The sequence below is a fragment of the Sinocyclocheilus anshuiensis genome, unplaced genomic scaffold, assembly GCF_001515605.1.
Source record: "Sinocyclocheilus anshuiensis isolate Anshui unplaced genomic scaffold, SAMN03320099.WGS_v1.1 scaffold874, whole genome shotgun sequence".
Taxonomy (NCBI): domain Eukaryota; kingdom Metazoa; phylum Chordata; class Actinopteri; order Cypriniformes; family Cyprinidae; genus Sinocyclocheilus; species Sinocyclocheilus anshuiensis.
Window position 1 is genome coordinate 931311 of NW_015538065.1, and position 25330 is coordinate 956640.

The following is a 25330-nucleotide window of genomic DNA, read 5'->3' on the forward strand; positions in this document are numbered from 1 at the left end:
CTAGGGTTGGGTATCGAAAACCGGTTCCATTTTAGAACCGGTTCCAAATTTCCAAGAACCGGGTATTCGATAAGACACGTGCATTTCGATTCTGCATAACAATTCCTGCATTTGCATTTTAATGTGATTAAAAATGATTTGCAAGAACGGAAAGAACTGGCGCCCTGTTTGCGTGCAGCGCACACAAAGCGCAAGTGCGAGCACAGAGAACAGAGGTCGCGGTACGGGTTCCCGGTTTGTGTCCGTTCTCGAACTGTTCCGTGTATTTCCACTGTACAAAAGGTTGTTCCGGGCCGAAACTGACTTTTCATATTTGTCGACCAATATGCAGAAAACTACGTCAGTATATCATCATAAACACAGCCGTTTTTGTCTTACGTGAACGTAAACAGATGATGTTTTTTCTGTGGTATTTTTTTTTTTTTTAAAGCACAGGCAAAATTCCTCTTGCAGTGTTCTGTAGGCTGCTGCATTTTTGCTCGTGTTATTCAGCTGCAACAGAATGCTTTGTAAAAAAGACAGAATAAATGTTTGACATCTAAATGTTTGACTTAATTTTTTTTTATATTGGATTTTTTATCTTATTGGAATTGAAACTAGGAATCGATAAGAATCGGAATCGATAAGCAGAATCAGAATCGATAAAATTAAAACGATACCCAACCCTAGTAGACTACAATGCCGGCTGTTCTGACTCACAGACTGTAAGTACATTTGCAGTGTTCTGTAGGCTGCTGATTTTTGCTTGTGTTATTCAGCTCTAATAGAATGCTTTGTAAAAAAACAATAAATGTTTGGCATCTAAATTTTTGACTTCATTTTTTTTATATTGGATTTTTTATCTTATTGGAATTGAAACTAGGAATCGATAAGAATCGGAATCGTAGACAGAGACAGTAAACGATTGAAGATGTGCTGCCAAAATAAAAGTCCTGCTTACAACACATCGGCTAAAGAGAAAAACTTAATGTCTAATGCCGAAAATGAATAGAAAATGCCAAATATTGGCTGCTATATTAGCTTAGCAATATATTGGTTGACCACTAATGATGGACACAGACTCGTTTTTCCAACAAATACTGTTTTCATTTGTCATATGTCTGCAATGAGTTTTTTGTGTGTGTGTTTGGAATGACTAAAGTCTGGCAGTGTGTGATTCTCAGTCTTTCAGATTATGATGCCCAGGTTTTCTCTCTAACTACTTACAAAGTCAGCAAGTGTATAATGTTTGTTCAGATTTTTAAAAGTTGTGTAGTGTATTCTATCCTTAACAAACACATTTACTCATCAATATACTTGAAAGCATTTATTGTCCTGGCACTCGTATAAAGCAGTATTGGTGTGTTGTACCTGTGAGCTTGTGCTCTGAGGGTGACTGTCCAGGTCAGCCAGCATGCATGTAAGAGAGTCTATCTCTGCATCAATAGTAGAGATGTGCTTCTCTGATCCCCGATTCTGAGCAAACAACAGCCACAAAAAAAACTCACATTTTGATACATTCACGTATACAGATTTAAAGGTATACAACCAAACCAAAAATGAAAATTCTGTCATCATTTAAACATCCTCACATCATTCCAAACCTTTATGCTTCCCAGTGAATTCCATTATATGGACAAACAGTATATTAGAAGCCAAAGGGAACTGAATGGTTACCAAAATTCTTTAAAGTATCTTCTTTTGTGTAAGAAAAAGAAGAAAGTAAGTCATACAGGTTTGGAAGGACATGAGGGCAAGTAAATGATGACAGACTTTCATTTTTGGTAAGACTATCCTTTTTTCCCTTTTCCTTAGGCACATTTAAGGAATAATTAACTAATTGAATCATCTTTCAATCCAGTTTTGAGCAACACAGTCCTGCAGAGAAATGATAATTATAAATGAACATGTGGATGTCACTGACGTGAAGTTCATGGCTGGCCATGCGGGGGTTCCATGTGTGGTGGTCTTCTTTGGGCCCCTGGCCTGGAGCATAGTATCGGTCTCTTAACTGGGGAGTCAAGGGGTTGTAGGTAGTAGACCCTGAGCGATCATCTTGATGCTGGTGATTCATGGTTCCACCTGAGCACATAAATATCAGTTCAGATGACGAAGCACAAACTGTCAAATAGTATTCCAGCATTAGATTCTTTAAGTTTAAATTCAATGAAACAGATAATATAATGAGGTTCATATAAAATATTAACTGTGTTTGTGAGGTTGACAATTTTAAATTTTAAACAAGAACCATGTCACATACTGGACCATTTGGGAAAGGCATAATGCATATGTTTGTTTATTTATGCAATGCCAGATTCTACAGTTCAGTTATTTCATTGTAAAATATAAACCAAATACGATATTAATATGATATTTAATAACACAGCCCTGCATCTTGAAACAAATTCTGCTGGTTTGTAAAGGAGGAGTAATATTTCCTATTTTGATGATGCTGCGTCCAAAAATATCAATAAAATGTACTATCACTTACAGTTTTTTTTTTTTTTCAAAATGGAGATTTTGAAGTGAAGTGAAGTGAAGTGACATGGGGCCAAGTATGGTGACCCATACTTGGAATTAGTGCTCTGCATTTAACCCATCCAAAGTGCACACACACAGCAGTGAACACACACACCGTGAACACACACCCGGAGCAGTGGGCAGCCATTTTTGCTGCGGCGCCCGGGGAGCAGTTGGGGGTTCGGTGCCTTGCTCAAGGGCACCTCAGTCGTGGTATTGAAGGTGGGAGAGAGCGCTGTACATTCACTCCCCCCACCTACAATCCCTGCCGGAACGAGACTCGAACCCGCAACCTTTGGGTTATGAGTCCAACTCTCTAACCATTAAGCCACAACTTCCCCAGTTTTTCAGATTGTTTTTCAGATTGTTTCAGATTGTTTCAAAGCAGCCAAAAAGAAGTATTCAACATTAAGTATTTAATACTAAACTAACAATCTGCAAAATACATTTAATGTCAAAACCAAATTAAGCTTTTTTACCCTCCCACAAAATCGGTAATTTTCTATCGCTGTTTGGATGTAGTAAAGCATGCACAGAGGTAGCAGAAAACATCTGGGTCATGTCTGCACTTTCTTCTGTCACTGGCCATAATTCTAACCTTGAAATCAGGATTAGGCATAAACTAATGTCTTCAGAATCATGATACATGTGAAAATAGGCTGAAAATTGAACAAATTGAACTGCTCCGGGTGTGTGTTCACGGTGTGTGTGTGTTCACTGCTGTTTTCAGATTGTTTTTCAGATTGTTTCAGATTGTTTCAAAGCAGCCAAAAAGAAGTATTCAACATTAAGTATTTAATACTAAACTAACAATCTGCAAAATACATTTAATGTCAAAACCAAATTAAGCTTTTTTACCCTCCCACAAAATCGGTAATTTTCTATCGCTGTTTGGATGTAGTAAAGCATGCACAGAGGTAGCAGAAAACATCTGGGTCATGTCTGCACTTTCTTCTGTCACTGGCCATAATTCTAACCTTGAAATCAGGATTAGTTTATTTTTTTTAAATTGTAACCTGGCTCACAGGAGGTTAGGAATTATGTCTTTGTGGCGTTTTTTTTTTTTGGCGATTAAGCGATAATGCAAGACTTCTTCACCTTACAAATACATGTCACGTCACTTTTTTTATTTTATTTTTTTTTAATTGTAACCTGGCTCACAGGAGGTTAGGAATTATGTCTTTGTGGCGGTTTTTTTTTTTGGCGATTAAGCGATAATGCAAGACTTCTTCACCTTACAAATAGTAGTTGAATAGTTGTTTTGTGAGAAAGTGTGACAAGCTTGAGCAAAACAGCCACAATTTTTGGAATCAGCATCTCAAAATTGGTAAGAATCAAGAATTGGATTTCATTCCGCAAATATGATGCAGGCTGGTGTAATATAACTAAGATATTTAATTCTAAACTACTTGGATAAACTTCAGCAAAATCCTTTTCGCAGGCATCAACAGAATAAAACAATTTTCTCAAAGCATGATGCATAAACATGCACTGAAAGGTTTAAATTTTACTGTTACAGGGCTCTTACCTGAAGGTCCAGTAGCCATATATCTTATAGGCATACCATTTCCTCCCGTTCCACCATTCTGGTCATACATGTTATATTTGGGCCTCTGGTCGGGCAGACCTTTCTTGGGAGGTCTGTAGAGAGCGGGGCCAGAGTGTGACATTGGTGTTGTGGCTCTATCTGGGGTACCGAGGGCTCCTGGAGGCAGCCAGTTGGGGCCTGACATACCAGGCTTCTACAAGGACAGCACAGAATAAGTGTGATGTCACTGTTGTGTAACTTTTCTAATTTCTAAGCGTTTTATTTTACATGTGCATTCTGAACACGTGACCACACATTTAAGAGTTAAGGCCCTAAGCAGTGCTGTCCAAGCTGGTAAAAATACAATAACTCTAACTACACAAAACAGGTTGTTGTGTTTCCACTGGCAATGCATGGTTTCCAAGATAACAATAGGTGCCAAGTTAAAAAGCAGGAAAAGGCAACCATTCTCCGCCGAAAGGGGAATTCCAGTGTTCCTTAGTTTAATTGCATTTCTCTCTGGCACATACATATAATTCCCACAGGTGCACAGCACTCGCAATGTATTCGCTCTTCTCTCAAGTCTCCCACTGGTACAATAGCCATTGTCCCCAACACTTAATCCACAATCCTTTATCTACAGAGTCTGTCCATGGAAATAATATAGGAAATGTTGTGTAATGATCAACTTCTCATTTGAGCCATCTGGTGTCCGCTGGACAATGTCCTGTGTATCCAAGTGCTGAGGAGTGTTTGTTATTATAAGCTTATGAAAACATAGCAAATAAACCTCACAACAATATAAGAGGCCAACAAATGCTGTAAACACAATAAGAAAGGCTCTAATCTTAAATATTAAAACACAAACACGTCCTTTGAAACTGTGCAGGATAGTCCAGTAGCTGGTTTCTAACTGGTCATTAGCCAGCTGATCAGTTATCATGCCCCCCATGACAACCTTAATATAACCAACTAGTTGCTGGTTTGTTTGTTGCTGGTCTTGGATCAGATAATGACTAGCTATCATGTAACAAAACAAATAGCATCTTAAAATAGATTTTTCACCTGTGACTTTTACTCTGATCACTGCACTGAACTACATTCAAACACATGTGCAAGTTTGCAACCAGAGAAATGTCCAACCTCACCTCCTTGGATTGCACTGCAATCCGTGAAAACTCGTACTCAAAGCCGGGGATTGTTAGGCCGATGAATCACCCGTACGAGAATGCGTTTATCTTATAAAACCCATTCATCTGCGACATATAGGCTAGTGTTACTGCAGCTCTCGGCTGCAGTAACACTGCAATGTGTAACACTCGGCCAATGTAACATCGCAAAGTTACATCGACTGGCAAAAGCACGACACTGCCGCGCATGAACGTCACGCTCATGGGAGTTTAGGATAACAACAACTCATCTATGGTAACGTGTGTCCTGTGTTTATTGGGATATTGAAACAATAGGACATTAACGATTTCCCGTACCTCTTGAAAACGCTGCAGACTCCCAGTCTACCGAGCATCTGCTTCGCCTCGCCTCGTTTTCATCTGCAAAATGAAATCAGCTCATGAAATGAACCGGCGCGCTGCGTCCTTGCGTCTAGTATATCTGTTTCAATTGTAAAGTTCAGTTAATGCTATCTCAGTGCACTTACCACAAAGTAGTATATATTAATGAAACTGTTAAAAATGATAAATAAACTCTCTAGACATTAAAGAAAACATAAACGAGTCGCCTATATAGTTTACTTTCTCGGTGAGCAACATAACATCCCGTTTACATTGTTTATAAGATAATGCGAATACTGCAAGTCGCCTCGGCTGAATTAACCGAGATTTTTTCTTCTAACACTCACACGCTTAAGTAAACACTATCAGCAAGCTCTGTTCGCTTTAGGTTTGTGGTTAACCTAATACACTAGTCAAGTACTTTTTTTAGTTCTCTGTCGGTTTCATTTTAGTAGCCTACTTTTATTGGAGGATCCAGCAGCGGCTGACAGAGGCCTGTGTGGAGCAATCCAAACGCATGACGTCACATGGCAAGCTGATTTAACATTTATCCTTTACACTAACTGATATTTTTACGTTACAGCAGGCCCGGACTGGCCATCGGGAGCACAGGGAGAATTCCCGGTGGCCTGGAGGCTGATTTGGCCCGCTGCCCTGTTTTTTGTTGTTGTTGTTTTTTTTTGTTATTATTATTATTATTAATATTTTATATTTATGCTTTCTCAATGTACCAAAGTGATCATTTCCGATTTTTTCATTCGATAATAAATCATAAATCGGTTAGTCTTGACTGGCAGCGCTGCGCTATAGGAATCGGCTCACGTCTGTTCCGCGCTTCCGTCAAACGGTTCCGAACAGAACTGATGCGCGGGACTTGATGAAAGAGAGGAAGCGGCCAGAAGAAGCAGTGAAATGTAGCTACATCACTGACCTGTTCAGGGCTTCAAGTGCAGGTCAGTTTCATCTGTATAAATATGCTAGATAGTTTTGTCTTTATTAACCTAGTTGAGTATTAGCTATAGGCTATCAGTAGCACCCCATTATTATCATCATTCAGAATATTGTGCTAAAGGACATCAATATCGATTGTAAAGTTACATTAAAAAAATGAGCAGAGACAGATATTCACATGGACTTATTGTACAGGGAGGGAGGGAGCTTGAGCAGACAGCAACACAAAAATGATATGAGTCACAGCCTAATAACTCAATAGTGTGTTCAGTATTAGAATTTTTCAACAAATATATTGTACTAATTTTGACATTTAGGCACTTTAACATTTGAACACACACCACTGCTCCGGGTGTGTGTTCACGGTGTGTGTGTGTTCACTGCTGTGTGTGTGCACTTTGGATGGGATAAATGCAGAGCACTAATTCTGAGTATGGGTCACCGTACTTGGCCACATGTCACTTCACTTCACTCACTTCACTTTAGAAATTGTGTTCTAATACACTACCAGTCAAAAGGTTTTGATCAGTAAGATTTTTAAAGTTTTTTAAAGAAGTCTCTTCTGCTCACCACAACTGCATTTATTTGATCCAAAATACAGCAAAAATAGCAATATTGTGAAATATTTTTATTATTTAAAATGACTGATTTCTATTTGAATATATTTTAAAATGTAATTTATTCCTGTGATTTCAAAGCTGAATTTCCAGCATCATTACTCCAGTCTTCAGTGTCACATGATCCTTCAGAAATCATTCTAATATGCTGATTTGCTGCTCGAAAAACATATATTATTATTATTATTATTATTATTATTACGTTGAAAACAGATTAGATTTTTTTAGGGCAGAGATATTGGGGCAAATGAAGAAAAGGGAAAGGGAATTGAAGGTGCAGTGCAAGAGAGAACCTTTTATTATTTTCCACGGCCCCAGACTAAGGATTTAGAACTTTTTATGTGATGGCCATACAAATAATAGGGTTGTCTGTGGTTTCAGAAATTGTTGTGGATGTATAGGATATATACAGAAAAAAAAGGGCCAAAATCGCACCTTTTGGGGTACAACAGCTTGTCACTGGAGCAGTACCCTTCAAAGGACATATTTGTTAATTTTTTTACCCCTAATAGGTAGGCCTACAAATTAGTACCTTAAGGGTACGAATTACTACTCTAAGGTACTAATATGTTCCTATTAGACGTAAAAAAGGTACAAAGATGTCCTTTTAAGAGTACTGCTACAGTGTTGAGCTGTTGTACCCCAAAAGGTACAATTTTGGCCCCTCTTTTTCTGTGTGGCCTGGATGTGTGTGAGATTTCCCGGCCTGAAAATGCATCCCCTGCGGTACAGTACAGTATTTTTAAATTGTTATTAAAAAATTCAATAGCGAATAGAATGTATTTTCATTTAACTATTTCTTTTTCTGTAGTTACTTGAATTTAACTATTCATAAAGTTACGTTCAGGGCCGTCGCTAGTGGCATTGTAAAGCATTGAAACGCAAGTAGAAAGAACTCAACTAATACTTGCGTGTTGTGTTTGCTGCGCACACAGAGAGCCGCATCTCCGATACGCAGACACTGAATTGAGTTCTACTTTGCATCTTCTTTCAATTGAACGAACAAATACACCTCATCAATATAAACATGCAAGCACAAAAAGATGCAAAAGAGCTTAATTCAGCCCCCGCGCGCTGTGTTCTGTGCACAGAAAGCCACGTCTCACAGCCCTTGAACACCCGAATTGAGTTTTGCGCTTCTTGCGCTTGAACGGACAAATACATACAAAAATATGTCAACATACCTGTCTTGGAAAGTATCTTCAAAAAACTGTTAGTTATGTTTTAAGAGAACATAAGCAGTTGAGAAAGAAATCGGATGTGTATCATTATATTGGATGTATTGTCTCTTAACGTAACCGTGCCTAATTTACTAGCTGCCAGTCCATAATGTTAATCCAAGAAAATAAAAGAGAGAAATCACTCACTGCTCTTGACTGAATTACTTTGTAGTTTTAACAAGAATTAATCTATATTTAATTTATACAGTGTGGACTATGCAATAATATTTTACATTTGATTATCCTGTTTTTGTACTTGAACAACCTTGAAAAAAACAAAACATGGTTTAATTTGTTCTAATCTTTGTTCTATTTATTTATTTGTACTACATGATTTCAAACAGGGCCTACGGGTACAACCTGCACTGGGGCCCTGCAAACCCCAGCTACGGCCCTGGTTATGTTTTCCTAGTACAAATTAAATATGCACCTATTTAATAAATGCTGTGTATTCAAATTGCTACTAGTAAAATTTTAATCATAGGCTACTTGTAAGATTTTTAATTCAACTTTAAAATGGCTATTTAAAATTAGTAAATTAATTAAATAGATATTTATTATATTTGCTGCCATTGTGACTGGTCATTAAATATTACATATGAAAGTTTTTTTTTAAATCACATATGGGATAGATACTAGTGTCTCATAAATAAGTTTTAATACCTACTAAAATGTAAAACTGGAATAGTTACCAGCAAGAACTGTAATATAGGCCTAATAGTTGGAAGTGAATAATTGACATCTGAATGACTTTTTGACAAATATTTGCAATATTTTTTGAATAGTTATTTGTCACTATTGGAATAGAGACTTATAGCAAATTATTAAATACTAGTAAGTAATGAATAAATACTTGTGATTAATTTGATAGATTTTGATAGATTAAATAGAATTTTCAAAATTCAAATTTTGATAATTTGATAGTCGCATTTGGTAAACTATAATATCAATTTTTAATAGTAATAGTACTAGTGAAACTGAAAAGGTCACTATGGTTTTACTTATTAATAATTTAGAGATAAATGCTAGTTTAAAGGAATACATGTTAAATTGGCTTGCCATAGATGCCAGGGTGTTGTGGAGCATATTTTGGGATACCAGCTGTGTGTGTCCCATATTGGAATGACATATGGTGGCAGTCCTAGTAAAGGGAGAGAGAAAGAGGGATTTATTTATCGCCTAGGGCAACTTAATCCTGGGCATATCACTTGTTCTCAAAATGAAACGGAATTTTGAGCTGTCTTCAGTTGAACTTTGATAGATGAATCTATTATTTAACCCCTTGAGTTGATTAAATCAGCCAATGCTAAAGCAACTGATTAATAACCGAAACTGTTATCTGTATGAATAACAGCATGCATATCTATTATTTAATTCTCCCAATTCTAATGCTACTTGTGTTTGGATATATGGAAAATGTATATAGTTTGTCTCTAGTGGATTTTCAATGCCAACAAAAAATGATTGATCACAGAACACTTAAATCACAAAATAGTACATGTACTGTATATACATTTTTATTTCATTTTTTAAACAGATTTTGCTACATTGCTACAACAATGTAGAAATGTAACTAAATTAAATAAGAAATATTATGTAATATAAAATAGAAATTATAACACAATAATTATAAATAAACAATAATAAATATAAAATATAATTAATAAATATACCCATAGATATAATAAACAATGTATAGAAATGTTACCATTTCATTTTGGATTCAATTTTATAAGTTAACAGAACCAACCTCCTGTGTGAGACTTTAATTTAATTTATTAATTGTTATTTAATTTATTATTACAACTTGATTTTTAATGATACTTACACTCTGTGCTCCACTTTAACATCCTGCCTAGATAATATCTGCCCTCTCACCTCCAGGCCAACACGTGAAACACTCTCCAGCATCTGGCTCTCTGAAACGCTACGTGACCATCAGACTAAGCTCAAGGGCTCTTGAGAGGAAATGGCTGATCTGAACCAGTATCAGTCTCTCCTCTCCTCTTTCTCCTTCAGGTTTTCTGTTGCCAAGGTTACTTACTACCAAGACAAGATCAGGATCAGACACCCACAGACAGTTCATAACACTCACCTCCTCACACTCATCTCTCTGACTGCTGATGACTGCCGGCACCTGCTGGTACCACCACAGAGAGGTAGGCTGCAAAGTTGCTTTCTAGAAAATTCACACTCTAACAATAGAGCTGACCATTAAATTCTGACCATACATTCAAGGTATCTCCCATAGGTGTTGATCAGGTTGGTCACTCTCTTTGCTGCTCTTCATAAAGAGATGTCTGGTATTTATAGAAGAAGTGTGAATGAATGGTCTTCATGTGAGCAGTCTAAAAGAATATTAATTAATTCTTTTAACTCTGGGTATACTCTCAGAAAAAAAGGTACAAAATCTGTCACTGGGGCAGTACCTTTTCAAAAGGCACACCTTTGTACCTAAACAGTCCATACTGGTACCTTAAAGGTACATATTAGTACCTAAAAGGTACAAAAGTGTACCTTTTGAAAAGGTACTGCCCCAGTGACAGCTTTTGTACCTTTTTTTCTGAGAGTGTATGATCAGTGTACTTCCTACAATGAAATGGGTTTGAGACTCCCATTAGAAACGAACTATTTGGGGAAAGTTGATTAGGTATTTTTATATAATTCTTTTTGGCAATGTATACTTCTGTATTACATTATTAACTCATTTCTGTGTACTTTTGTATAGGAATAAAAAACTGTGACGACTTCATGTAACACACTGTTTCTTAATAATTTTAGTAAAGTTCTCTAAAGACGTAATACTACAAAAGTTTGCTCTTGGCATAGTTTTCTTCAAAAATACTTGCTGCAAAAATACTTGCTGACAGCGATATGAATAGGGTATTTGTGGGAATTTTTCTTAGATGTTCTGCTGATAATTGTTAATGTTGCATTAAGTTCTATGAATAGCCTTACACAATTTTAGCTGCAGACAATTCAGCAAAACATCTTGATTACTTAGCTGCTCATCTAATGATCCTGGCACAGCATTTTGAGAGAAACATTGTTCTCTATACAGGGAGCACCTATGTCAAAATTTCTGGGGTTTGGAATGTTAATAATTTCTGGCTCATATAAGGTTTATTATTTTTTAATGAAGACATTAATTATTTTTAAAAAGAAATTAAGACATCATAATATAAGACATTTCATCATGTTTCATGTTTTCTACAAAAATATTAAGCAGCACAACTGTTTTCAACATTGATAATAAAAATAAATGTTTCTTGAGCACCAAATCAGCATATTAGAATGATTTCTGAAGAATCGTGTGACACTGAAGACTGGAGTAATGATGCTGAAAATTCAGCTTGGCATCAAGAAATAAATTACATTTTAAAATATATTCAAATAGAAAATGACTATTTTAAATTGTAATATTATTTCACAGTATTACTGCTTTTTACTGTATTTTTGATCAAATAAATGCAGCCTTGGTGAGCATAAGAGACTTCGTTCAGAAAACATTACAAATCTTACCGACCCAAAACTTTTGAACCGTAACGTGCATGCATGTGAATTTTCTTTTGCATATGTCTCAACCTGTGATCCGTTTCAGTACATCCTAATTTTTTTTTTCATTGTCCATGTCCCCACCTCCTTCCACCTTCCTCAAGAGGACAAACAACCCCCTTCATCCATACTCCACACCGGATGAGCTCAAAGCATGTCCCTCACTGTAAAAAATGACCGTGAATTTAACGGTAAAAGACTGTAAAAATGCTACAGTAAAAACCTGTTAAATGGTTAACAGTAAATTCCCCTACTATATACGGTGAAAAACTGTATTGGACATTACATGTATTGGACATAAATTTTACGGTAGTATACAATTTTTGGAAGTGAAAAATACCGTATAATTTACAGTGAATAACCGTAAATTGACATTCCCAGAATTCCCTGCGTTACATTTCAAATTTGATGTTTTTTTGTTGAAATAACTATGTTTCTTCTTAGTTTTTTCTTATCAGTTTTGTATATTAGGGTTGTGTGTTACACCTAATGTTGTTAAATGAATGTTTATTGCATTATTTCAGTTTCATGTGTGTTACCATGATGGTGTTTAGTGTTTGTGTGAATGACACTGTGCACCTTCTATATATATGTTATTATTTATAAGCTGCTTGTGATGGGCTTTGTTTCATCATGTGACTTTCTCATCACCGCCTGCATTTAGTGGTTATCAGTGTATTATTACAAAGGTACAAAACAGATTTCAGTACTTCAATAGGTTGGTATATTAACATTATATCAGTTAATGAAATTACGGTATTTAACTGTAAATTTAAGTTAAAACTGTAAAACCTAAAACGTTGCTACCGTATATTTTACGGTAAAATTCCGGCAACCACAGCTGCTGGTTTTTTACCGTAAATTTTACGGAATTTTTTTTACAGTGCTTATATGTCCAAATCTCTCAGCTTCAACAGGAAGAGGCAGTTTATTGAAAGTGCACTCATTGTTTCTGCACCTTATAAATACAGTTAATTTGTATATCATATGGTATGGACCCCACTGACTTGCACTTTGTAAGCAAAAAAGCAAGATGTTTTTCAAAATATCATCTTTTGTGAAAGAAAATCATTAATTTTTGGGTGAACTCCTTTTAAAAATCTTCAGTGTATCTTTGTCAGAACAACATTATTCCACCTTTTGATTCCGCGATTAATGCTTTTTAGAAAGCAGAAACAGTGACTCAACTAGGCTGCAGCTACATAAAAACTCATTAGAGAGTCCCAGCAGCTCTGAGAATCACAATGCAGCGGTTCCAGCCCACTCTGGACCCTAGCTGAGGCACGCAGCTCTGAGGATCTGATCTATATAACCCTGCTGCTGCCAGTCTGACAGACTGTATGGTTTCCGCTAATTGGCCGAGCTCGTTTAGCAATGGTCTCACTTTTTCTTGGCCTCCCCCTCTCTTCCGTAGCTCGCACAATGCCTGGAAGTCGCCTAGACCCACATCTCCCTCTCTGTTTTTTTCTTCTGTTGTTTTTTCTCTCTCTCTTTTTTCCCTCGCACCAAAGACACAATTGATCCAGTCAGCATCAAAACAAATAGGAACACAAGGACACACACACGCACTCAACACCTTCATCTAAAAGATACTTCCGACTCGCATTAACAAACACAGTGCATGTTTCAACACAAACAAAGGACGAATTCGGTAACTGCATAATAACTTCTCAAAGCTCAACACTTATTTGCTGTTTTATGATGGTTGGGATTTTTACTTGATGTAAAGGAGAATGTTGATCCATTTCACTTTAATATAAGAAACTGACTGAAATTTGAGAAATTTCAAATCATTTGCATGTATTTGGTTTTAGTTATTTTCATTTTGAATTGATTTAGTCCTAATTTTAAGTACATTACATATTAAAAATGTTCTGAACAGTATAATAGATGCTACACATGACCAGTATATTATAGCCTACTAAAATATTATACTTCACATGTAACATCAAAATATTTCTCTTTATTTTAATAAAATGATCTGATTGTTTGACAGGGTTGTGCTCATTCATTCACGAGCCATTATCTATCAGCATGTGGCTCATTTGTAGTGTTTTAAATCAGTCGTTTTCAATGCTGCAAGTGGATTTAGGCATCACAGCATTATAATGTTTATTGTGGAAAATGGATATTTGTTTTGAGATATGTTAAAGATTACATTTAACAGTGTTATTACAATTATTAGTGTTTCTAAATATAAACGCACGATGATGGCTAGGCAATCAACATGTAACAAATTATTAACTAAAAAATCTCTGGCCATACTAATACTGTATATGCAATTTTAAGCAACTTTGCCTGGTGGATAATGAAAAAGTGAACTAAAACCTGAACAAAATTTAGCTGTATTAAGTTTTGTGCATATTAAAGTTTTTTTAATGGGTCACCAAGAGTAAAAGTAAAAACAGTAATATTGTGAAATGTTATTACAATTTAAAATAATTGTTATATTTATAATAATTTTGAGCATCTATTACTCCAGTCTTCAGTGTTCTATTTTTTCTTTTTTGTGCATGCAATGATCTCAAAGGTAATTTAAAAGTGTAAATGTCTATGCTCAATTAAATATCAACTGATAGCAATAAACTAAAAACATCTATAGCCTAATACTGGCCAATAGCCATGCAAGTTAAAGCAATCATTGCCTTGTGCATGAAAAAAAATGAAGTGAAGGAACCTGAACCATATTAAAGAGCAAAATTTCATATAGACTTAATTGTCTGGGTCTTTATGCCCATTGGTAAGTTTTCCCTCCAAACTCTCCATGAACCGTGAGTTAAGAAGGTGAGGTAACTTTCCGCTTGTTTTTGAGCTATTGGAGACCTACACGGGCCCCCATATCCCCTGTCTCATTCTCCTGCCTGCTTTATTGACGGATGTCCTGCGCAGGCGTTTCATCCCCGTCTCTAGCTCTGTGTGTGTGTGTGTGATTGTGTGTGTCTCACAGGAAGCCCGGAGGGGGTGTTCCATAGTTCCTGCACATCTGCAGGCTGCATTTCTCTAGGTGTCGCTCAGTTGTTTTTCGGTCGTGAGAGAGGGATATCACCCATAACACTTTTTTTTTTAATTCTCCTATTTCCTTCCGCTCATTGCCCATAACAAGCTTCCAGAAGCACACACACACACTCTCCTGTCACAGGAAGCCAGACAGAGGTTTCCGGCAACCCTTGAGAGAGGCAGGTGAGGCCTAATTTGGCCGTACCTGCTGACCTGGCTGCATTTGCTGAGTTGCTTATCTTTGGTCTGAACTAAGGTCGTGCCCTTTGTTTAGGCCATGTTTACTGTGCAACCTGGTTCAATCAGTCCATTCTAAATTACTTTTAGGAAGTTAACTCTCCAGACTCATTTCAGATGGCCTACTTAGATTACTAATGTATCCTCAGCGTATTGGAGTTGATTAAGTTGAGTTAAGTTTAGACTTTGGTGCAAAGTTTGCGCTATACAGTCATGGAGATGGAAATCTTATATACATACATTTTGATTAATATTCATTTTTTTGGCTAAGCATTTTATCCACTAATGTAGATTATTGGATACATAAAAAGCTGTTAAAAAAATTAAGACTAAAAAGTTGGAATTTTGTTGGATATAGTTGATATGTGACCGTGGACAACAAAACCAGTCATAAGGGTCAATTTCTCAAAATTGAGATTTATACATCATCTGAAAGCTGAATAAATAAGCTTTGCATTGATGTATGGTTTGTTAGGATAGGACTATATTTGGCCGAGATACAACTATTTGAATATTTGGAATCTGGAGGGGGCAAAAAAATCTAAGTACTGAGAAAATCACCTTTAAAGTTGTCAAAATGAAATTCTTAAGCAATGCATATTATTAATCAAAAATTAGGTTTTGATATATTTACGTTAGGAAATTTATGGAACATGGTCTTTACTTAATATCCTAATGATTTTTGGCATAAAAGAAAAATCGATAATTTTGACCCATACATTGTTTTTGGGCTATTGCTACAAATATACCCCAGCGACTTAAGACAAGTTTTGTGGTCCAGGGTCACATATATAAATAAATTAATTTATTATTTTGTCATTACCACTGTAATTAATTACTTTTTAAGTTGAATGTTGAAAAAAAAAAAGAATGATAATAAATTTTTTTTTCTGATATTATTATATTTTCAGACTCCTGATATTCAAAAATAATACTTTAATTTAGCAAGGATGCATTCAATTGATCGAAAGTGTCAGTAAAGCCATTTAAATGTTTACAAAATTGTTGAAATAAATGCTGTTGCTTTGAACGTCCTATTCATCAAAGAATCTTGATGAAACAAAATCACCATTTCCACAAAAAATATTAAGCATTAACAGTTTTCGACTGTGATTTGAGCAGCAACTATTACATATTAGAATGATTTCAAGGATCATGTGACATTGAAGACTATGCTGAAAATCCAGCTTTGCTATCACAGGAATTTTTTGATATTTTAATATTTCACATTCCACGTTATAAATTTAGCTGTGACTATGGTTTTAAGTTTGCCAGATTCATTTAAAAATGTATTCTGCAGCACTGGATTGCACAGTTCTACCCAATCGTATTTTGCCTTGTCATTGCTCTCACTCCACAAAAGACAAGCTTGTCAGAAGAATTCTCATGACAAAGTTGATGTATTTGCACAAACTTCCTCTGAGACTGGGTCGTGCACGTTTGCTTTGGTTAGCTGAACTCCTGGACAGTGTTGACAGGACATCTGACCCATTGACAATGCTCATAAGCCCACGCAGGCCAACACACCCTACACACTCGAACACACAAACCTACATTCCCTGAATTCTTCACTTTCAAACAAACATTTGCAAAACACACGCAACATGCATCAAAAAGCACTCTACCCACTTTCCTGTCATCATTAAACACAAAAGAGCTCTAATACACAACTATAAATACTGACACACGGGGGCCTGGAGCCTTTTCCCGCTGAGCTTCCAGCGCGTGGGCAGCATAGGGGGATTCGGCTTCGTGTTTTTTTCCCCTGATCAGAGACCATCTAGATCCGGACCTCAGTCATTATAAGAAACGCTACAAAACTGACCCAGGAGCAGTGTGAAAAGGCAGCTTCTATAACACAGGAAATAAACACCCTGACTGAATGAGACTTCCTGCACAGTGTTATAAAGGATACTCTCTCCTAGGTCAGACTGGTCAGTTTTTCAGAGACACGTTTGAGTGAGGGAGGTTAGAGCGTGTGTGTGCAGTTGAGATCAGAGGAGAGGAGCTGTAAGAACAGGGCGGTGTGTGTTCTCGTCCCTGCTGGTCGGGGTGAGTTTTCCAATAAATCTTTTTTGTGCATTTTTAGAGATGTTTTCTTGCAGTCAAATAGTTTTCTTTTTAGCATATGAATTCACATTTCCATTTAGTTCTTCAAAAATGTGATGCTTTTTGATTGTTATGCTCAAACCACATGCAAAATCTGTCTTTGATGGATCCTTACTCCGCTAAAAAGGTGCTATGAATGAGGTTTCATCGTTTTTATGGGAGGAGGCCCTTTGCAGGCAAAATGTGATGAATGAATGAATGACAACATGGTCATTTTTCCACTGTTATAATTTTTACTCTGAATTATTACAATGCATTTGCTAAAACGTGGTGCAGAATTCAGTCATTTTATGAAAAATATTTTTTATAAGGCTATACTGTCCCCATTAGACATTTCGCTACTAACTGGATAATGCAATACTCAGTGCATCACAATTATATTGTATATGATATTTTAGTTTTGCAGAATGCTTCTGACACCTGCAGATGTGAAGTTGTTGTATCAGTGATGTTGTTTAGAAAAGGACATTTTATTTAAAAAATGTTTTACTTGATGCATGTGAGTTAGAATGATTTATTTTCTTTGTTTTTTTGATGGCAGGTACGAGTAGGGAGCTGGCCTCCCCAAATAGACACTTTTGAATCTCATTTCATCATCCTTGTCAGGTATTGCTTTATTTGCCAACGTATTTTCTGATAAAGCTTCACAGGACCATAATTCATTTGACTAGACTATATTGTTATTTAATTAACTTGATAAAAAATTTGGTTTATATTTTTAACATTTGATAAATATACAAACTAAAATATTATTTTTTAAATATCAGTAAATATTAGTTGACTTTAAAAGTCTTGGTTTATATTTTTTAAATATTTGGTTAAATATACATATTAAAATTATAATATTATTTATAAATATCAATGCATATTTTATTTATATATATCCTTTATCAAACAGAAAGATTAATGCAAATGGAAGAGGGATACCGAAGCTCCTCCGAGCACAGTGCAGCTGCCCATGTGATGGAGGTGAAAGGCTACATTAAGGAGTTCACCCGTCACTCCAACGATGTGTTGCTGAACTTAAATGAACTGCGGCATCAGGACATCCTTACAGATGCCACACTGCTTGTGGGCACCGCCAGGCTGCGCGCCCACTGCGCCGTGCTCATCGCATGCAGGTTGGTCAACAGGGAGTGCCATGATATACAGTCATTCACTTTCTCCTACACTCCCTCACTTCTTCTTTCCTGCCCCCCTCGGCCTGTTTTCCTGTTTGTGCCAAAATTTGTCTTTGTCTGAAGACATTAGCTCACTCCTGCATGAGATCATATTCCGCCTGCGGCACATCTTTTGTCTCACAAGTGTATTGTATCACAGAAGATGCATTGTTTTGTTTTTAGAGTTTGTAGTCGGTTGAAACTTTGTTTCTTTGTTTGTCTTATTAAGATCTTTCTACATTCAAAGTTCAAAGTTTTTTGAATAAAATTTTTAATTCACACTGCAAAAAAGGCTTATCATACTTAGTATTTTTGTCTTGTTTCTATAGTCAAAATATCTAAAAATTCTTAAATTAAGATGCATTTATAAGCAAAATGACTTAAGATATTAAGTCTTGTTTCCAGGGGAAAAAACTAAATTAAGTGCATTTTGCTTAAAATAAGTAAAATTATCTGCCAGTGGGTTAAGTAAAATATTCTTAACAAGAGTATTTTACTTATTTTAAGCAAAATGCCAGCCCCAAAAAAATTTGTACGATTTTTGAGATATTTTGACTAGAAACAAGACAAAAATATGCCTACTAAGTAAGATAAGACTTTTTGTTTTGCAGTGCATGTTTCGCTACCTTTTCTTGCACCTTAAAGGGATAGTTCACCCAAAAAAGAAAATGTGATGTTTATCTGCTTACCCCCAGGGCATCCAAGATGTAGGTGACTTTGTTTCTTCAGTAGAACACATATGATGATTTTTAACTTTAACCGTTGCAGTCTATCAGTCGTATAATGCATGGCAATGGTAACAAAATCTATGAGAGTAAAAAAAACATGCACAGACAAATCCAAATTAAACCCTGCGGCTCGTGACGACACATTGATGTCCTAAGACACGAAACTATCGGTTTGTGCCAGAAACCGAACAGTATTTATATAATTTTTTATCTCTAATACACCACTATGTCCAACTGTCTTTGGGCGCGCGCACGGCATCCGGTGCGTGAGGTGTGTACGCGCTCTGGCGTAGTTTACGCAAGCGCCGGAAGTGATCTCTCGCACGTATACGTCACTCATTGTTTACACAGTGCACAGTCATTGTAGGTACAACGGCTAATCAAAATGGTACTTACTTGAGCTTATCCGGATTGTTCAAACCGACTTAAAACTAAAAAATTACGGTCTCTCGCGCGAACTCATTCGGGAGTGGTGACTTTCCACGTATTCCCAACTTCTGAGCCTGCTCGCCTGAAGTTATGGTTGATTGCTCTTCGGCTGGATATCAACACACTGTGACGAGTCGGCTGTGTTTTTTTTACTCTCATAGATTTTGTTACCATTGCCATGCATTATACGACTGACAGACTGCAACGGTTAAAGTTAAAAATCATCATATGTGTTCTACTGAAGAAACAAAGTCACCTACATCTTTGATGCCCTGGGGGTAAGCAGATAAACATCAAATTTTCATTTTTGGGTGAACTATCCCTTTAATAAACATGTGTTTTCCACAGTGGCTTCTTCTACACTCTCTTCTCTCGTCGAGCGGCCGGTGCTGGCGGTGAGCGGGGGTTTTCTCTCACTCTGCCGGAGGGGCTGGACGCAGGCAGCGTGTCCCTGCTGCTGGACTTCATGTACACCTCCTGCCTCCCTCTCACGCCCCGGACAGTATCTGGCGTGCTCGCCGCTGCCACCTATCTGCAGATGGAGCATGTCGCTGACACCTGCCGAGCATTTATTCACAGGTGAGAATGAAGACCGAAGCAGAGGAGGAAAGAACACTGCAGTCGAAACTATTTCTGGCGACACCAAAGATGCTACAAATTTGATTAGAGCTCAAACTTTATGCAAATAAGCAGCAATGTGACGCAGAAACAACATTTTGTTACTCAGCTAACAAAAATGTGTTGTTATAAGAATGTTTTGCATTAAGTAAGTTTCAGAATTTTCTCTGGACGTTCAAAAAGTACAGTTTTTAAATGTTTGGGAACGTTAGAAGCAACATTATGGGAATGTTCCATTTAATCGATTTGCAAACATGATGGAAACGTTGCTTTTTGAATGATCGCTGAACTGCCTGAAACTTACGTTGTAACATTTAAAACTGTCCAACTAAAATATTTCAGTAGAACACCCATACACTATGAATAAATGTTTATTTGCTACCATTTTGAGAACGTTATTAAAGACCAGATAATTCTGAACAAACGTTCTATTAATGTTACTGGAAGAATGTTTGTTCAGAACTTTGAGAGAACCTTGCCAGAAAACATTCCCAAGTTATTTCTTGGAAAAAAGGTACAAAGCTGTCACAGAGGCAGTATCCTAAGGTACAAAAGCTAAAAGGCACATTTTTGCATTTTATGTAGCCCTAAATGGTACATATTAGTACTTTAAAATAAAATTTGTCAGAACACCCAACTTCTGAAAACAGTTTTTCCTTCTTTCTATACAGACTGAAAGTTTTTTCTTTTCTCTGCAGTGAAAGGATCTCTGTGGGTCCTTCTTTGATGGAGCCAGCCTCCAGAGAACCCCTCGGTGGAAGGTCACCACCTGCTCATCCCACTATCTTCTCCTCCCCCTCCAGGCCTACCGCTGAGACAGAAGATCCCATCCCAGACCGAGCCAGGTAAAAGGGTTATGGAGGGAAGGTCTAATAATAAGTATTTGAATTGCATTTTGACGACTGTATCCTATCTAAAAAAAATTGTTATCAAAAAGGCATAAAATTCATTGACTGTATCTACAGGGTTCCAAGTGAGAGCTTTGCCTCGCCAGATCCAGAAACTTGCCTGATTGCTATCCCCAAGTCTCAGACCATAAAATTAGAGGAATCTTCACCTGCAACCGCATCCACACCATCCCCAGACAGTCCTTCCCATTCCAGCGGGCAGCCCAACTCACCTGCTGAGTCCAGTGGCTGCAGTCTGTCTCCCCAGTTAAAGGTGTGCAAAAGTTTGGGGCCAGTAAGTTGTCAGTAATGATTTCTGAAGGATCATGTGACAACAAAGACTGGATTAATGGTTGCTGAAAATGTAGCTTTGCCATTTAAATTTTTAAATAAATTAAAAGTTATTTTAAATTGTAATAATATTTTCACAGCATTACCATTTTTCCTGTGTTTTTGATCAAATAAATGCAGCCTTGCTGAGCATAAGAGACTACTTTCAAAAAAACCTTTAAAAAAAATCTTACCAACCCCAAACTGCTAGAATGGTAGTGTGTAGCAATATATGCATATTGCTTTCAATCAGAGACTGCATTAAAAGTTTCAGAATTTGTTTTTCTTTATGTTAAATGAATCTAAATAATCTAAATAAATTACTATTTACTAATTCCAATATTTCTTCCATACAGAAGCGATCTGAATCCAAGCCTACTCCTGACCCAAAGGCCTGTAACTGGAAGAAGTACAAGTATATTGTCCTCAACCCTCTGTGTGCCACACCTATAAAGGAGGAGGGGCCTGAAGAGGAGCGGCAAACACAAAGCCACGCCCCCTTTGACAATGATAGGATGGAAGTCTCATCTAAAACAACAAATAGCATTTGGACAGGGGAGGAGCCAGGACTGAATAATAGGTTTGTTTTGGCCCTTTTCACTTAATTGATTAAAGAACTTCTGACGTAACTGTTTAATAATATATCGTTATTAAGGATTTTCAATGTAATGTATTGACCATTGTTCTGTTTCCTCTAGGAAAACCTTGTCTCTTCCATATAACACATCACAGCAAAACATATATTTTAGTCCCCATCATGTTGTGGACAGCTGTTTGCAGCCCCTGCCCCTTTCGATCAGTGAGGATAAAGGTGAGTGAGCATCTCTTAGCTTTACTATGAATAGATGTGCTTACAAAAACACAGAAACTGATCTTATCCTCTTCATTTTTAAAAGGTCTCTGCAGTCCTTATATTTGTACCCAAATTGCCAATCAGAGTCATTTACTGGGCCAACACCCAATCAAGTTTGAGAACCTCTCTACACGGCTCAGTTACCCTGGAAATCAAGCCAATCAAGCCATAAACACAAAATCTTCCCGCTCAGGTGAGGCTGCTGACTCAACAGATAATGTTGGCTGAACTATGTAACCTTCTTATATACAAATTAAGTTCTGGAATCTACTTCCAGTTGCGATTTGTGAGGCACAGTCAGTATTTTTAAATCTTACTTGTCTTACTTTAAAGGGGTCATATGATGCTTTTTTAAAGATCATTATTTTGTGTATTTGGTGTAACAGAATATGTTGACATGCTTTAATGTTCAAAAAACACATTATTTTTCAAATACTGTACATTATTGTAGGTCCTCTATGCCCCGCCTCTCTCAAACGCTTCGTTTTCTACAAAGTCCCTCCTTCCGACAAGCGCAGTCTGCTCTGATTGGCCAGCTGACCCAGTGCATTGTGATTGGCCGAACACCACAAGCACTCGTCGGAAATGTAACGCCCCTTTCCATAATCGCGAGCTTCATCTTTCAAAATAAATGTAAAGACAGTAAATAATGTCATTAGTTTTACCATCAGTTCAAGCCCGAAAGGGGAACAGACACAGTAATGATGCAAGGAAAACTTGAAATCGCATCATATGACCCCTTTAAATCTTTACTTTTTAATGTAGTTTCATGTATATGTTTGTACTATTGTTTTTATTATGTAAAGCACTTTGAGAAGGTTCTTTATATCATAACAAAATTAAAATAAATTATATTGTAATTATAAATTTAAAAGCTAAATGATGAACATTTTATTATTACTAGTTCTGACCTCTTTCTCATTCATTTCACTCTTTTATGTTCCCGCTGACTCAGGAGACAAGCCTTACCGCTGTAATGTGTGTGGAGCACAGTTCAACCGGCCTGCAAATCTAAAGACTCATTCCCGTATCCACTCTGGAGAAAAGCCTTACCGCTGCGACACATGCGGAGCCAGATTTGTCCAGGTACATCTGCACAGAATTCATATGCTGATTTGGGGAACAGAAAAAAAAAAACATTTCTTATTAGCAATGTTGAAAACAGTTGTGCTGCTTAATATTTTTGTGGAATTTGTGATAAAAAAAATAGAATATAAAGTTCAAAGAACATCATTTATTTGAAATGCTTATGTCTTTACTGTCACTTTTGAGAAATATAATGCATCTTTCATATATATATATATATATATATATATAAAAAATTATACACACATGCATACATACATATGTCAGAATAAATGTTGACTTATTGTCTTTTTCCTTTTTTATCTATCTTGTTGATCAATAAAAAGAGTTCAGCTAATATTATGTTCTTGTAAAATGTGTGTATGTGTGTTGTAGGTAGCTCACCTGCGTGCCCATGTTCTGATCCACACTGGGGAAAAGCCGTACCCATGTAACACCTGTGGAACTCGTTTCCGCCACCTGCAGACGCTGAAGAGCCACCTGCGCATCCACACTGGAGAGAAGCCTTACAGCGTCAGTTATATTTTAACAAATATGTACAGTATATATACACAGTACAACTACATATCTCCATACTGCAAAATGATGTTGAAATCTCACTCTCTGCTCTAACCTTTTCTTCCAGTGTGAGAAATGTCACCTGCACTTCCGTCATAAGAGCCAGCTGAGGCTTCACCTGAGACAGAAACACGGCGCAATCACCAACACCAAGATCCGTTACAAGGTTCTGGCAGACCCGTACCAACCAGGACCCACCCTGCTACAAGCTTGCTAAGAGGCGTATCGAAACATCTCAGGCACCGTTGCTATATGCTCTCTCTGCGGATAGGTCACGATCTAAACGGAAGATTTAGGCTGAAGATTGATGGATCTATAAAACAGTATTGTAAAGAGTTTAAAGAGGTGGAGTGCTGCATTCGAGGACAGCTTGACTATAAATGTACCAATGAATACAGTCTTCCAAGAATGCAGTATTCCTGCGCTAGATGTGCTGACTATTATCTTTATTATTTGTTAGAATATTTTTTTTTATTTTGCTTTGCATACTTTATTTTCCTCATGCTATTTAATCAGTTATTTTGTTGTCATATTGCCAGGAAAAATGGTGAAAATCATTGTTAAAAACGATATACGGGCCTATTCAGATGGTAATTGTTTCTCTTGTGGAATGTGAGAGTATTATGACAAGATGCTAAACAATTATCATCCAAATAGGGCTTAAGACAGTAAAAACGAAGCATGTTATTTGAAAATACTTGAATAGATATGGAATTAAATGTTTGTTTGTTTGTTTGCTGTTATGACAAAGATGGTTTGTGGCAGAGTGTGAAGGCATTTATTAGGAGTTCAGATTTGAGTTGTAAGAGCTGAATGAAGGTGAAAATGTTTAGATATATGGAATTCTGCAAGAAAGTGGGAAAGATTATGAAAGAAAGACAGATGTAGAAAGGAAGTGTAAAGAAGGAATTAAGCATGTTTGAGAAAGAACAGATAAAAGATACATTTGTATGATTTTTTTTTTAATTCATATGATGTAATTTTATTTATTTGTTTTGTGTTGTTTGTTTGTTTTGCCCAAAAGTATTGCTCTTATTTGTTCATGGATGCTTTCTGGTGTTTGTACTATATTCTGTTTCCTATTTAAGAAGATAACAGAACAGCCAGAATGGAAAAACTCAAATATAACCTTGTTTATTTACCAGTTATTCAGTATGTTAACGTACTAATTTAAAAGGCCTGGAGCCTATTTAAGTAACAAGAAGAAAAGTTGTAGATGACTAGCCTCTGTGTGTATCATCTTAATGATACTTATGTTTAAGAGACCATTTCATGATTTTTATGGTGCATTATAGTTGCTAAGAGTCCAAGCAGGTTGAGGACTCACACTAGCCAAACTAATATACATGTAAAGATTGATGATGATGAGGATAATCATGTCAACAATACTATGTTGCGCTCTTTTGCTGGACAAAGACAAGACCTATTTTATATAAATTAAAGTTAAATTAATTTCT

The 25330-nt window shown here is 36.6% G+C and overlaps 2 protein-coding genes across 8 annotated transcripts in view; one reads left to right on the forward strand and one right to left on the reverse strand.

Annotated features, from left to right (window-relative positions):
• LOC107683533 (thyroid receptor-interacting protein 6-like) overlaps nucleotides 1–6084 on the reverse strand; it is a 14352-nt gene extending 8268 nt beyond the window's left edge. Inside the window, exons 1-5 of one of the 6 annotated variants that reach the window (XM_016479600.1) lie at nucleotides 5999–6084; nucleotides 5515–5577; nucleotides 4028–4140; nucleotides 1904–2061; nucleotides 1351–1455 (exon numbers count right to left, since the gene is read on the reverse strand). In XM_016479600.1, the coding sequence (XP_016335086.1) occupies nucleotides 1351–1455; nucleotides 1904–2061; nucleotides 4028–4140; nucleotides 5515–5552 (414 nt within the window). In that variant the 5' untranslated portion in view covers nucleotides 5553–5577; nucleotides 5999–6084. The other 5 variants (XM_016479601.1, XM_016479595.1, XM_016479597.1 and 2 more) reach the window with 5 other exon arrangements.
• LOC107683534 (B-cell CLL/lymphoma 6 member B protein-like) lies at nucleotides 5324–25290 on the forward strand. 2 transcript variants are annotated; one of them, XM_016479603.1, is made up of 13 exons: nucleotides 5324–5452; nucleotides 10346–10485; nucleotides 17766–17830; nucleotides 18123–18345; nucleotides 19890–20120; nucleotides 20858–21004; nucleotides 21125–21320; nucleotides 21733–21956; nucleotides 22075–22187; nucleotides 22273–22422; nucleotides 23185–23315; nucleotides 23691–23828; nucleotides 23941–25290. In XM_016479603.1, the coding sequence occupies exons 4-13, from the start codon at nucleotides 18131–18133 to the stop codon at nucleotides 24088–24090; spliced, it is 1695 nt and encodes a 564-aa protein (XP_016335089.1). In that variant the 5' UTR covers nucleotides 5324–5452; nucleotides 10346–10485; nucleotides 17766–17830; nucleotides 18123–18130; the 3' UTR covers nucleotides 24091–25290. The 2 variants fall into 2 exon arrangements, with proteins under 2 accessions (XP_016335089.1, XP_016335088.1); XM_016479602.1 differs by lacking the exons at nucleotides 5324–5452; nucleotides 10346–10485 and adding an exon at nucleotides 17071–17167.
• The last annotated feature ends 40 nt before the right edge of the window (nucleotides 25291–25330 follow it).

What these genes read in the sequence shown, in the direction of transcription:
- LOC107683534 (XM_016479603.1), top strand. Translation starts at nt 18,131, where the DNA reads ATGCAAATGGAAGAGGGATACCGAAGCTCCTCCGAGCACAGTGCAGCT. An exon ending in TGCCGAGCATTTATTCACAG is followed by an intron (nt 20,121 to 20,857) that starts GTGAGAATGAAG and finishes TTTTCTCTGCAG; the next exon opens with TGAAAGGATCTCTGTGGGTC. An exon ending in CTGGAGAGAAGCCTTACAGC is followed by an intron (nt 23,829 to 23,940) that starts GTCAGTTATATT and finishes CTTTTCTTCCAG; the next exon opens with TGTGAGAAATGTCACCTGCA.